Source organism: Cucurbita maxima, unplaced genomic scaffold (assembly GCF_002738345.1).
Source record: "Cucurbita maxima cultivar Rimu unplaced genomic scaffold, Cmax_1.0 Cma_Scf00029, whole genome shotgun sequence".
NCBI lineage: Eukaryota > Viridiplantae > Streptophyta > Magnoliopsida > Cucurbitales > Cucurbitaceae > Cucurbita > Cucurbita maxima.
In genome coordinates, this window is record NW_019272045.1 from 1,411,679 (window position 1) to 1,424,905 (window position 13,227).

A 13,227-nucleotide genomic window follows, 5' to 3' on the forward strand; every position below is an offset into this window, starting at 1 on the left:
TTTTATCACGGAAATAGATGAGCTTAATCGAGGGATTTGACTAAACTTGGCTCACATCAGCCTCGAGCTAAAGCGAGGTAGGTCGTTGGATTATTTGTCCAATAATCCTTCTCCCGGGTCCAAATAGACCCTTGGAGTGGTTTGGCTAGATTTGGTCGGCTTCGTTCGACCTAATCTGGACCAACTTTAGCTCGGGCATATTTCCACCTTTGCCCTTGTATCTAGGTCCTTCGTTTAGTTCCAAGACGATTGAATCCTTTTTTTCCACGGTTTTTTTTTTTTTTTTAAATTTGAACCTTTAACTTTAATTATTTAATTATTTTGTTAGTATATTTATTTAAATAAGATTAATTTGATGAGCTCGTTCCAATTGTTTGAATAGTTTAATTTATAAGTTTATTAAATTACAATATTTTAATATGTCGTGATAACAACTAGTGATATTTTAGAAATCATTATAATATGCACCCAGTTGTAAAATAAATTGAAAAAAAATCATTAGTCAACTTTCTTTTTATCTCGATAGATTTTGCATCACGAAATAAATTAAAAAATAAGACACGTTTTCAATATCAATAGTAACTTCAGCTAGAATGATCGTAGCAACCTTCAATTTAAACAATGTCTCATCGTGTATTTTTTATTCACGGGTTTCATTCTGTTCTTTATGCTGTTCTTAATCGTCGTCCTCAAACGATATGATCGAACAATTCCATCAATTAATTTTTTTATTTGTTATTGTTTAAAGAAATGAAGTGTATCACGTTGTTAAGCTCAACACTTAACTACCGACTATATAATTATCGTGCCTCAGTAATAAGTTGTCTGTGTTAATTAATTACTCGGTTTATCGAGAAAATTAAAGGTTGACGAAGCTATACTTTATGATCTAATGCTAAATTTTAACGTTCGAAAATATTTATGTCAATATCGACGTGGAATAGAAGAAAAATGACAAATTTACAGCATAGGATAATTTATTTTTACTTTTTTTTACTGTACAGAAAATAAATTTTATGTAAAAATATATTAATTTTTTAAAAAAGAAATTAGACAGATAAATGATTTATTAGAACAAAATTTAATATTTATTTATTTAAGAGCTGATTATATATATATAATTAAACCTTAAATTTGTATATATAGGTTTTCAAAAAATGGGCATTTTAGTATTTTCACCGACGGCAAAACTGGTCCCGCTATCCTCCTTAAAGTCCACGTGTCACTTATCTTTCCAGATCCTCGCGTCGTGGGGTCCACTTGTTAATACGTTCTTATCCTCAACATCACCTCTCATCAGCCGTACAATCCACTGTCTCCCAGATTAATCTAGCGGTTCAGATTTCATCTCTACCTCTCACGACTTGTTCGATGTTTAACGCCCCAAATTTCTCTTTAAATACCTTCCCCACTGCCGCTTCTTGGCTCTTCAATATCGAGAACCGCCGCTTCCTCCGCCGTGACGGAACTTTAGCCATTTCTTACTCTTTTTCTTCGGTTTCCTGTTCCTTATGGGCTTACTTGACCAGCTTTGGGACGATACCGTCGCTGGACCCCGGCCAGATAGTGGCCTTGGCAAGCTTCGTAAACATTCCACGTTTTCTGGGCGAAATAGCTCCGGCAGCAAGGGTACGCTATGGATATTTTTATTCCACTGCTTGCCATAGCGAACACGTCGTCGAACTCGATGAACTTCAACTTGAAACCCTAATTTTAAGCTCAATAACGGAATATTGAGTATTCGATTGATTTTTCTAGGTTAAAAGTGGTTTAAGCTGTAGGCTGATGATCGAATTGAGATTCTAATTTTTTTTTATAAATTTCTTAATAAAAACCTACCGTTGATTTTGCTTGAAAAATAGCCAGCAGCTCGAATTTGTCTCGAAATTTGACAGGATCTGTACCTTTGAACTGAAAAAGATGCTCAATCGATTCCTTGAACTTCATAAAATCATAGTTTCTATGTTGACTATTCTTTTTTCTTGATTTTTTATTGAACTCTTTTTGGATCAGAGCTCGATGGCGGCAGCGCGAGATCGTACGGCGAAGAATCTTCACAATCGTCGGTGAGGATCACGAGGAGTATCATGATACTAAGGCCGCCAGGGTACCAGTGTGGTTCGCCGCCTATTTCACCGGCCGGATCTAGTTCTCCGGCATCGCCTTTTTCTGGTAAGTAACAGAGACGTCTTTTTTGCCCTTTCCTCTTTATTCGAAATTACGAATATGCCCTTCATGTAGAATCCAAATGCACTTTTATCTTTCAACACAAATTGGAATAAAATTACACGAGGGGGGTTTTTTTGTCCTTTGGTTATGGCATCGCCTTCATGATTGGACAGGCACAGAAAACGGTAGTTGTATTTGGTGAAAAGAAATGGTTCTAATTAAACCTGGATTGAAGAGCATCCTTCCATTGAAAGTGCTTCTGTTTGTTTAAATTCGATTGCCATTGAATAGTTAATCCATTGACCCACCGTATTTATGGGGTTTCATTAGCAGTTTTCAGTTCAATCGTTTTCAAATTCATTGCTTACTTCTCTTCTAGTGGACATAGTTATAGACTAATCTCCTGTTTTGTGGAGGTTGTTTGCCTTGCTCGTTGGTTGGCTGGTCTTTGTCAAACAAGTAAAAGTATTTCGTGTGGTTCTGCTGATTTGTTATAAGAAGTTAAATGAAATAGGTGGGAATTGTGGTTTAGTTTGAAAACGTCGAGCTTACTTCATAAACATTCATGGTGGTCAAAGAAAAAATCTGGATCTTGTGAAATAATTATTGCAAACTTAATTATCATTGTTTCTCTGTTTCAAAACCCTTACTGCTTAAGTTTTTGCTCTTATGGGTTGCTTTGAACGATAGTAAAATCATTTAGAAATAACAATTTGAGCATAGCTAAACTAATAAACTAACTACTTAATGTTGAGGAATGTTGGGAGTCCCATATTAGCTAATCAAGGGGTTGATTGTGGATTTATAAGTAATGAACTCTATTTTCATTGGTATGACGCCTTTTGGGGAAACCAAAAGCAAAATTATGAGAGTTTATGCTCAAACTGGACAATATCATACCATTGTGAAGTTTCGTGGTTTCTAATAGTTAAAACATGTATCATCGTTGAACTAAAGAAGGATTGTTTAGAAATCGATTAGCAATAGAAAACTCTCTGTATAAAGTTGTTTTGCTGTTGGGTTTGATGTTTCAAAGCTTGTTATTAGTGGCCTTTTCTTGGATCTTTCGTTTTTCACATCGAAAATTGATTTAATCCGTTCTTGTTTGCTATGTCTCTGATTTCATACCTCATAAATTCTCTACATGAAACTGTAAATTCATGAGTAATCAATGCAAATACTAATTCTTGATTTCCTATCTCTTAGTATCATCTTTCAACTTTGTGTTTATTTATAAGTAATTTCTCCCTTTTGGAGGTAGGGAGTCCTTCCGGTTTCGAAGAAGGTCGATCTCCGACACATACACGAAGGCAACCGATAGTGGACCCGGGAGCCCTTCTTCTCCTCACAACATGTGAGATCTAATAAGCTGAGCTCTCTTATTCCCTTTCAACAATGTTCTCCAAAACCTTCATATATTCGTGTAATCTTAGTGTATCGTAACGTGACTGTATTAGTATGCATGTGAATTCAGTATGAAGGGTATTAGAATAAGTCTTGTAGGAGGAAGAAGCTAAAATCGAGGGAGATTATGGTAATTTCGAGTACGTAGATGAGGGTACTATTGTCAATTAGGTATCAATGTTGTTGGTTTTGTTAGTGGAATGTAAAAGGGAAGTTGTTCTTTTCATGTGGACCTTATCACTGGTTGATTGATTGATTGTCTTTCGTTTTCCATTGGACAGTGCTTTGCTTAATGCAAGACAGCACTGTTTTCTTTGAATGGTTGCTACAAAGCACCAAATCAATGGCTTTGGACAGATGCTCTTTTCAGGTTTTAATGCCATTCCTTGAAGTGTTTTGCTTTTGGATTCTGTTAGGCGTTGGATTTAATTAAGTAAAAGTTGGGTGGTGGGCTACTTCTTTATTAGTGAATGTTCGTATGACCTTTGACTTTCCATAGACGTTTAGAACGATACTTCAAGTAGAAATGTATTAGACTATTAGAAGAATAGCTAGATAGATGCGTTCTTGAATTAAGTCAACATTTAGTGTAACAGCTCGAGTTCACTTTAGCAGATATTGTCATCTTTTGGTTTTTCCTTTCGAGCTTCCTCCTAAAGTTTTTAAAATTGGGCTGTTAGGGAGATGTTTTCTTACCTTATAAGGAATGTTTCGTTCTCCTCTCCGATCGATGTGAGATCTTTAAATCCACCCCCTTGAAGGTCTAGCATACTCGCTAACACATTGTTCGGTGCTGGCTTTGATACCAGTTTTAACTGCGCAAATCTATTGTTGGAAGTGTTGCATGATGAAAGTTCCACGTCGACTAATTTAATGAAATGATTATGAGTTTATTCTTTCCATTGGTATAAGACCTTTTGGGCTCCTCAAAGCTAACCCACGAGAGTTTATGCTCAATGTGGATAATATCATACTATTGTAGAGAGTTCTTTCGTCTAACAAGAATAACAAGAAGATATTATCTTTTTTGTGCTTTTGAGCTTCCTTTAAAGTTTGGTTGGAGATACATTTTTACACCTTTCTTTCCGATCGATGTGAGAACATATAGAGACAGAAGTGCCTAATGGTTCTTGTTAGCTCGGGTTTGTAATGATAATTTACCAAATAAGTCATGAAGTATGAAATTCATAGGTCTAAATGATACGAAATTTGTTTTAGATGCAAATTTTTAAAATGATAATAAATTTTTAAAATAATAATATGACAATATTTTTAAGGTCTAATTTATTATTAAATTTATTTATGGATTCTTTATAAATAATTTTAAAGGAAAATGATTGAGTTATAGAATATACAAATTAAAAATTAGGTTAGGGCCCGTTTTGAATTATCTCTTAATTCTTTTAATTCAAGTGGTTTTTAAAAATTCATTTTAAGCTTTTTTTTTTTTAATAAGAAACTATTTAAAATTAAAAACAAATGTTTTATTACACAAATTGATTTTGAAATATTTATAATAATATTAATTAATATAAATTATGATTATAAAATATTTTGAACTAACCATTAGCTCGCTAAAGACTGTGAGGTTATTTGAGTGGTCCCGAGAAGTGAGGGATCGGTGTAGTTGTAGGTTCTAGCTCGCAAAGGGTATTTATGTCATTGTGCATGAAAATTTGAAGAGTTATAAAGCATCTAATATTTTTTTTAAAAAAAAAGTTAAATAGTTGAAAAATTAAATTTAAAGTTTTTAATTTTTATATGTACACAGTCTTATCAAATAAAAGAATTTCAAGCCTCCTCGATATATTTAGATTTAATAAATTAAAGTATATTAAAACCTAAATTAGGTCAACTTTTTAAAATATCAAATTTATTTGAATAAAATCCACTACAAAAAGGTAAATGAAAAATAAAAAATAAAAAAACAAAATTCATTTAGTGATCATCCTTGTCAATAATTAATTAAATAAATATATATATATAATGTATTTTGTTCATGGGGATTTGAGACATTTTGGAATATAATCTTTTCTTTGATGGCTATATCTTATAAGTGGATTCCAAGCAATTATTGCTTTCAAAATGGTTAGGTTGGTGGAACCCTACTATGAAGGTGCACTCGGGTATGAGAATTCCAAGTTAGTTTGGGAGGAGAACAAAATACCCTTTATAAGGGTGTGAAAATATTTTCCTAATAGACGTGTTTTAAAGCCTTGAGGGGAAAGCCCGAAGAGGATAATATCTGCTAGCAGTATACTTGGGCTGGTACACATGGTTTCAGAGCTCGTTAGAAGTTGTTCCCTAAAGGGAGTAGATACAAGGCGTTGTGCTAGAAGGACATTGAGCCCTGAAGGGGGTGAATTTGGTGGAGTCCCACATCGATTGGAGAAAGGAACAAGGGCCTTGAAGAGGGGTGGCTTGTGAAAATTCCACATTGGTTAGGGAGGAGAACGAAACACTGTTTATAAGGGTGTGGAAACCTTTCACTAGCAAACATTTTTAAACTCAAAAGAGAAAGCCCAAATAGAACAATATCTGCTAGCGGTGAGCTTGAGCCGTTACATCAGGACTATTCACTCTCATTTAGTCGCCGAGTATCTTGTTTCATTTAGGTTAATAAAATATATTTCGATCTCTATTCTCTCAAATTTGAAGGTTTGCTCGAGGCTGTTCACTTCCATTTAGGTAGGTTTGTTCGGACGAATCAGATGTCAAAATTTAATGGATATTTTTTTATAAAAACTAATTTTGTAATTTAATATTTTTTTAATTTTTTTTTTATCCTTCCACTAAATTTAATAGCGAATTTGATATATTTTTATTTAATTATTTATATATGCAACCATATTATATTTGAATTTATTTAAAATATTTATATTATTGGAGGACATTTAAATAAGCATAATTTCAAAGGGAAATAATTACAAAAATATATCCAACATCTAAATTATTAAAAATTATACCTATGGGCCCACGCAGGATTATGAAAGGCGGTGTAAAAAGACTCATGAGCCCCTATTGGTGCTTAAATTTTGATATTTATAATTTTTTAATTTAAATAATGAAAATAGATAAATAAAAAATATATTTATAACTGTCCCTATATTTAAAGATCCTTTTTCTTTTTTTTTTTTTACTAAATTAATGATTGTTGTATATATAAAGTATAAATAGAGTGATATATAAATATGTAATAATTATAAATTATTGTGTGTAATAATTAAAACCATATATTTTAAAAATAAAATAAATAGAAAATACAAATAAAAATAAAGTATAAATTCATAAAAATATCCATGATTTTTAAAAAATTACACTAGTACCCTTAAGCACAGTACTCGAAGTAAGAGTATTTTTGAACTTTTTAAGAAATTTGAAGGGTATTAATGAATTTTTTTAATTTTATTATTAACAATTTTCATCTAAAATTAATGATAATAATTTTTTTAATTTTTATTTAAGTTTAAAAGTATTATTGAAAATTTTGAAAGTTTATGTTTATTTTTTAGAGGTATTTTTATTATTTAATTTAAAATTAAATACGTATAATAATGACCTTTTTTGACGATATAATAAATTAAATTAATATTTGCCCATTAAGTAATTAGAGTTGGGCCTGGGCCTGGGCCCAATCGACAGAAAAGGACTCTCGGCCTTGGAGTATCCATCAGCGCCAACAAGTCCGCCTCTCTGCAATCACGAGTATCGTCTTCTTTCTTAGTTTCTGCGAACTGTAATTTGCCTCGAACGAGTCCAAAAATGGCGCAAAGGACGAAGAATATGAACATTTGGTACCTATTCATGATGCTAAATTTCAATCTGCTGCTTCCTTTTTCATCTGGTAAACTTCATTTCTTGATCTGCTTTCTTCCTCGATTTCTTTATTTGATTGTTCTGCAACGTAGTTTACATATGAGGCATGTGTTCATGTTAGATTCATTAAAAATGGTTCATGATTGAGTTGAATTGAAATATATTTGAGTGTAATTGTCATTATTGTGCCTGATTTCCCGGAAATTGCAGCTGTGGTTTGGTTCTGCGAATTGGGATATAATCTTACGAGATTGTTTGGATATTTGGAAAATTATTAGTGTTTTGATCCTTCCGATTTTAATTTTCTACTTGAGAAATCTGATGATGTGTCGTTCAATTTATCTAGTCTTTTGTTTCTTATCAAAGCATTACTCACTGAGCAAAGGATTTATTTTTTCTAACACAAAAAATTATTGTAATCACTAGATTCAACATCATATTGAATTAGTTTCTTATCAATCTGTAGGTTGTTCAAGTTTGGATCAACTTCAGTTATATATCTGTCTCATATCCAATTTGGATCACTAGATTCATCATCATATTGAATTAGTTCCTTGCTTATTTGTGATTGTTTTACATGGAAGGAAGAAATGGCTATGCCGTATTTTTCATTTTCTACTGGTCATAGCATGGATATTGAGAGGAAGACTATTTTACCTCTTCTTTATTTCTTAATTTTTTTACAATGCAAATTAAGGTTCGTTTTACAAAACTGTGTTTTTCTTGTAGGAGAATCAAATGATGTCTGCGTTTCAAAAGGTGGTCGTTTCGCACCCTTCGCAATGGAAGGAAAACCTCCAAAAAAGGTTAGCAAAGCACAAGATTTGACGCTTTGTCGAGTCTTCAGAAAGAAGACTTGCTGTGGTGTAGCTCAAACATACCCAGCTTTGCTTTCTTTTAGGAGGCTGGCTTCAACAGGGGAAGGCAACCAAGAATGTTTGCAATTGTGGGAACTTCTGGAGTGCTCGATTTGTGATCCACTAGTTGGCATTCAACCTGGACCTCCTCTTATATGTCCCTCTTTCTGCGACAGAGTCTTCAACACCTGCTCTGATGCTTACTTTTCTGTTGATGCTAAAACACAGGTGAGCAGATGATAGATATTGTCCTCTTTGAGTTTTTCCTTCTAGACTTCCTCTCAAGGTCTTAAAACACGTCTGCTAGGGAGAGGTTTCCACATTCTTAAAAGAATGTTTCGTTCCCCTCTCCAACCGATGTGAAATCTCACAATCTATCCCCTTCGGGGCCCAACGTCCTCGTTAGAACTCCTTCCTTTCTCTAATCGATGTGGGGTCTCACAGACCTAGATATTCTTTGGAAGATTAACCATATGAGGTTTCAAAAAACTGATAGTCATTAGAGGTACATATGAGGTTTCCAAAAGTTGACTGTCTTAGAGGCACATAGGTAATGGCACTCATTTTAGAAGGAAAAATAAAATGTCATCTAATTGCTAGTAAACTATACATTAATGCTTCTATTTAGATTATACCATCGTTGTGTTTAGTTGTCTAGCACATCATTCCAGCTCAGGTGAAGTTTATCAAATGGGCATGTTACATTGAGGACTAAATTTATAGTTTAACGTAACTTTTATAGTTATTTCATAATATAAAATTGATGGAACGTCGTTCAATTTTGTTAGTTTGTTATTTCCATCTTTCTACATGCATGATGTTCTCTTAACCAACGTAATGAGAAGTAAAAGCACGAACTCGAACCTTGCCCACAATGCAAGACTAAATTGATTAGATTTTATGGTTCAGGTTCTAGCACCGTGCGGAGTGAATGACTTTGTGTGTGGCAGGGCTTCTGAATGGGTTTCAAATGGGACGCAGCTTTGCAGTGCTGCAGGTTTTTCAGTTAAGATTCCGAACGACGAAACCTCTTGCTATGGTAGTAAAGCCAGACTAGACTCCATTGCTAATTCGTGGAAGTCTTCACCATCTGTAGTGGTTTCGCAAAGAACAGGGCACTTGGGTGTTTTAGAGGATTTCCAGCAATGGGTGAAAGAAATGAGTTTCCGTGAACAGGTTTCTTGGCTGATCAGTTCCATGGTGCTTTCAGCTGGGCTTCTCCTTGCAAGGTTGAGGAAGCTAACCATTTTCACTTCTTGGTCTTTTGTTTTCCCTGGCTTGCACTAAATTTTGGCCCTTCATTTCTTCAAGTTTGTCAATGGCTAGGCTTTAGGTATTAGCTTCAATAAGATGGGTCCGGTAACGCGACAGGTAAAACTCGAAATGTAGTTAGCAAGGGCTCGTGTTCTTAGTTCAAATAATTACTCGATCGACTTAAATATTGAAACTATGTTACTTATTAGTGTTTGATGTTGGAAGGAAAGGGGGAAAGGAGTTTTAGACTCAAAATGTTCTAGTTGTTTATTTTCATGTGTTCTATTCTTATAATGTCTATAATGCAGCAAAAGGAAAAGTCATATCCAGCGCCAGAAATACGATGCTATTCGACGAGCAACGAAGAAAATGGAAGCAAGTATGAGTCCGAATTCTCTTGGCACTCAAGGAATCAGGAAAAGAAGTAGAAGATGACTGTAACCTCACATCTTAAGAAACTTTGTTTGTCGATTTTGCAAGGTAAAACCATATCTCTTTTCTATTAACTTATAATGCTCGTATGCTCGTTGCTTCATTGTATTCTTTTTCTCTCGCTTATATTCATATAGGTTGCTCGTTGCTTCACTGTATTCTTCTTCTCACTTATATTCATTTAGGTTGCTCGTTTGCTTCACTGTATTCTTCTTCTCCCGCTTATATTCATTTAGGTTGCTCGTTTGCTTCACTGTATTCTTCTTCTCTCGCTTATATTCATTTAGGTTGCTCGTTTGCTTCACTGTATTATTCTTCTCTCGCTTATATTCATTTAGGTTACTCGTTTGCTCGTCGCTTCATCGTATTCTTCTTCTCTCACTTTTATTCATTTAGGTTCATCACGTGGCTGAAAACTCGATTCTGATTTCCACAAGTTCTAATACTCGAAAAATTCGAAAAAGTAGCAGCCATGGTAGCCCTTCCGTTAAAATGAAGGAGAAAAAGATAAAAGAAAAGTGAGTTATCTAGTTGTACAATGGTAGAAAGGATTGGAAATTGTGATAAAATTCTATGGATTGTGTATTTAAGAGAAAATCTCTCTTTTTTTTGTTGAAAAGGTTCATTACTCGTACAAGAATTTTGGTGACCATAACAGTTTGTTGCTGTGTAACTGTTGAAGCAGAGCTTCATTGACTTGGTAAGTTCTTTAAGTTTAAAAGTCTTCATATTTATTTGATTGTGTTCTTTCTTTCCCCTTCTTGTTGTTTGGAATATCATTAGGGTTTGTTCAAAGAATTATGCTTTTGTTAGTGAATTTAAGAAGAAAAGAACGGAAAAAAAGCCTGTGGAATTCAATCAAAAGGATTAAAGAAAAGAAATTCAATCACTTATAATCATCATGGAAGAAACATCTCTCTTTACACACACAACTTCTAAATCTACCACCTGTTTGAATACCGGGACATAGACATACTCGATTTTTACAGCTTCGATCGACCGAACTCCGTCATGATGGTCATTACAAGCTTGAAAACTATGAACAACTCGAGCTTGGTCTTCGTCTTCCTAGGATCGAAAAGGAGTTCCTCTGTGTAATCAAGCTCTTCCAATTTTGGGAGGCTGCTTGAGAAAATATATGAGGTAAACTTTCGACATAACAAGATTCACGAGCTCTATTTGACAATGTTGAGCTGAAATCGAAAGTAAGATGTTAGAGGAAGATGTTTGGATCATACCTTTTTAAGGATTACACCTGAACTACTTCCTGAGGGGTTTAGCTCGGGTTTCAATATCTCAAAAGAACAAACTAGAGATTCATCGACGCTCAATAGAGCACCTGCATTGTCGAACTCTCCACCGTAGTTTGGAGCCGAGAATATTGTGACCAATCTTCTTTTGGCAAAGAATTCATATCCATCCTCCACCACCTGTGTAATAGAATGAACAGAACTCAAAACTCTAAACATCTAGGACAATTCATATCCATCCTCTACTTATCCTAGTTGTTTGATCAAGAAACTGGTTTTCGTAACAGTGATTACGAAGCAAAAGATCGAAATATTTGCAGTTTATACTCCTCGTCTACGGGCAGTCTCTGTCTGTAAACTACAACAAGAACGCTTCGAAACACAAAAGGCAACATTTCATATAGAGTTAACGAACAAGCTTGTTTACCTGATGACCACGACAAATGAGATCAAGGTCATTCTTTTCTAAGAATTCAACCACTCGATCTGCTCCGAAAGTACATGAAATGCCCCGATCGCTGTCTGCCCATCCCTGAATACTAGGATCAGGATCGGACCAAAGCAGATCACAGAGAAGGCCGTTGTCGGGAATCTCGGTAGGCCTCGGAAGTTGCATAATCTGATCCAAACTTTTCAAATCTGGAGATATTCCTCCATGCATACAAAGGATCTTGTCATCAATAAGTCCAGCCACAGGCATGCAGTTAAAACAATCAGTAAATATTTTCCATAGCCTAACGTTAAACCTCCTTTTACATTCGTCGTAGAAGCCATAGATTCGGTTGATCTTCGCATCTTCGTGGTTCCCCCTCAAGAGAAATACTTTATTTGGATGTCGTATTTTGTACGCCAAAAGTAAACATATCGTTTCCAAACTTTGCTTCCCTCGGTCGACATAATCGCCAAGAAATAGATAATTAGCAGAAGGAGGGTACCCACCATACTCGAATAATCTAAGAAGATCTTTGTATTGACCATGAACATCACCTGTAATAAGCCAGCAGAGCCCAGATTTAACAAGATGCAGCATATGAAACGAGGTTATAATTCAAAAGCATCGAAACGAAAAGGCAAAAATTGCATCAAGAGTCGAGCATTTGGGATGCACGAAAGCTTGATTCATTAAGATTTACACAGACAAATAACCTAAGGGAGTGTTTAGTGTTCATCGACACACACGAAAGCTTGATTCATCAAGATTTACATAGACGAATAACCTATGGGAGTGTTTAGTGTTCATCAGCACGAAAGCTTGATTCATCAAGATTTACATGGACGAATAACCTATAGGAGTGTTTAGTGTTCATCGGCACGCACGAAAGCTTGATTCATTAAGATTTACATAGACAAATAACCTAAGGGAGTGTTTAGTGTTCATCGGCACGCACGAAAGCTTGATTCATCAAGACAAATAACCCGAGTGTTTAATGTTCATCTTGCCGATTAGAGGCTTTTAAGAACGAGAAACAAAACTTTTCATTGAAGAAATGAAAAGATATCTCGTAGATTGAGTTTATATAGCTTAGAATACAAAATCGAGCCTACACGTGAATTTACTCGTCCAAACTACACATTTGCTAATCCTACAAACTCCATAGCTGAAGCTTTTGCAAGCCACAATGAACAATACCTAAACAACAAGTTCGTCAATTCTACCAACTCCAAACACCAAAACCTTTAAAACCCACAAACTAAACACCAATCCTTACCAATCCCATAGCTCCCGCAATTCCCGTTCTTTCTATTATCCCATTTTCTTTCGGGAGAGGCGGCTAATACTAATCTAACAAGTTCATTCGTCGTCGTCTGACCAATTGCCTTGGACACACGGGCTCACCCTAAATGGAATGACTCTCTTAGTTACACTGCGCCCTAACCCAAGTCCCCATGTCTGCTCTTCCCCCCCCCCCCCCCCCCCCCCCCCCCCCCCCCCCCCCCCCCCCCCCCCCCCCCCCCCCCCCCCCCCCCCCCCCCCCCCCCCCCCCCCCCCCCCCCCCCCCCCCCCCCCCCCCCCCCCCCCCCCCCCCCCCCCCCCCCCCCCCCCC

At 35.6% G+C, this 13,227-nt stretch overlaps 3 protein-coding genes across 9 annotated transcripts in view; 2 read left to right on the top strand and 1 right to left on the bottom strand.

Moving 5' to 3' along the window:
* Positions 1-1,404: 1,404 nt before the first annotated feature.
* On the top strand, positions 1,405-3,846 carry LOC111465724 (dormancy-associated protein homolog 3). Of its 2 annotated transcripts, none has more exons than XM_023110239.1 (3): positions 1,405-1,629; positions 2,014-2,172; positions 3,427-3,846. In XM_023110239.1, the coding sequence occupies exons 1-3, from the start codon at positions 1,512-1,514 to the stop codon at positions 3,525-3,527; spliced, it is 378 nt and encodes a 125-aa protein (XP_022966007.1). In that variant the 5' UTR covers positions 1,405-1,511; the 3' UTR covers positions 3,528-3,846. The 2 variants fall into 2 exon arrangements, with proteins under 2 accessions (XP_022966007.1, XP_022966006.1); XM_023110238.1 differs by having other exon boundaries at positions 3,431-3,846.
* Positions 3,847-7,274: 3,428 nt separating this feature from the next.
* Positions 7,275-10,734, top strand: LOC111465618. 4 transcript variants are annotated; one of them, XM_023110092.1, is made up of 7 exons: positions 7,275-7,417; positions 8,119-8,195; positions 8,291-8,474; positions 9,156-9,475; positions 9,809-9,980; positions 10,329-10,512; positions 10,553-10,734. In XM_023110092.1, the coding sequence occupies exons 2-5, from the start codon at positions 8,128-8,130 to the stop codon at positions 9,933-9,935; spliced, it is 699 nt and encodes a 232-aa protein (XP_022965860.1). In that variant the 5' UTR covers positions 7,275-7,417; positions 8,119-8,127; the 3' UTR covers positions 9,936-9,980; positions 10,329-10,512; positions 10,553-10,734. The 4 variants fall into 4 exon arrangements, with proteins under 4 accessions (XP_022965860.1, XP_022965856.1, XP_022965858.1 ...); XM_023110088.1 differs by having other exon boundaries at positions 8,119-8,474; XM_023110090.1 differs by having other exon boundaries at positions 8,119-8,474; positions 10,329-10,450.
* Positions 10,735-10,801: 67 nt separating this feature from the next.
* LOC111465606 (serine/threonine-protein phosphatase PP1-like) overlaps positions 10,802-13,227 on the bottom strand; it is a 3,711-nt gene continuing 1,285 nt past the window's right edge. For all 3 annotated transcript variants that reach the window (XM_023110078.1, XM_023110077.1, XM_023110075.1), the window contains 3 exons: positions 11,610-12,169; positions 11,171-11,362; positions 10,802-11,054 (listed from right to left, as the gene is read on the bottom strand). In XM_023110078.1, coding sequence (XP_022965846.1) covers positions 11,031-11,054; positions 11,171-11,362; positions 11,610-12,169 — 776 coding nt within the window. In that variant the 3' untranslated portion in view covers positions 10,802-11,030. The remainder of the gene's footprint in view (positions 11,055-11,170; positions 11,363-11,609; positions 12,170-13,227) is intronic.

Coding starts and splice junctions, on each gene's coding strand:
- LOC111465724 (XM_023110238.1), top strand. CDS start 1,512: ATGGGCTTACTTGACCAGCTTTGGGACGATACCGTCGCTGGACCCCGG. Junction 1,630..2,013: donor AAATAGCTCCGGCAGCAAGG/GTACGCTATGGA, acceptor TTTTTGGATCAG/AGCTCGATGGCGGCAGCGCG. Junction 2,173..3,430: donor TCCGGCATCGCCTTTTTCTG/GTAAGTAACAGA, acceptor TTTTGGAGGTAG/GGAGTCCTTCCGGTTTCGAA.
- LOC111465618 (XM_023110088.1), top strand. CDS start 7,336: ATGGCGCAAAGGACGAAGAATATGAACATTTGGTACCTATTCATGATG. Junction 7,418..8,118: donor GCTGCTTCCTTTTTCATCTG/GTAAACTTCATT, acceptor TTTTTCTTGTAG/GAGAATCAAATGATGTCTGC. Junction 9,476..9,808: donor GCTGGGCTTCTCCTTGCAAG/GTTGAGGAAGCT, acceptor TCTATAATGCAG/CAAAAGGAAAAGTCATATCC.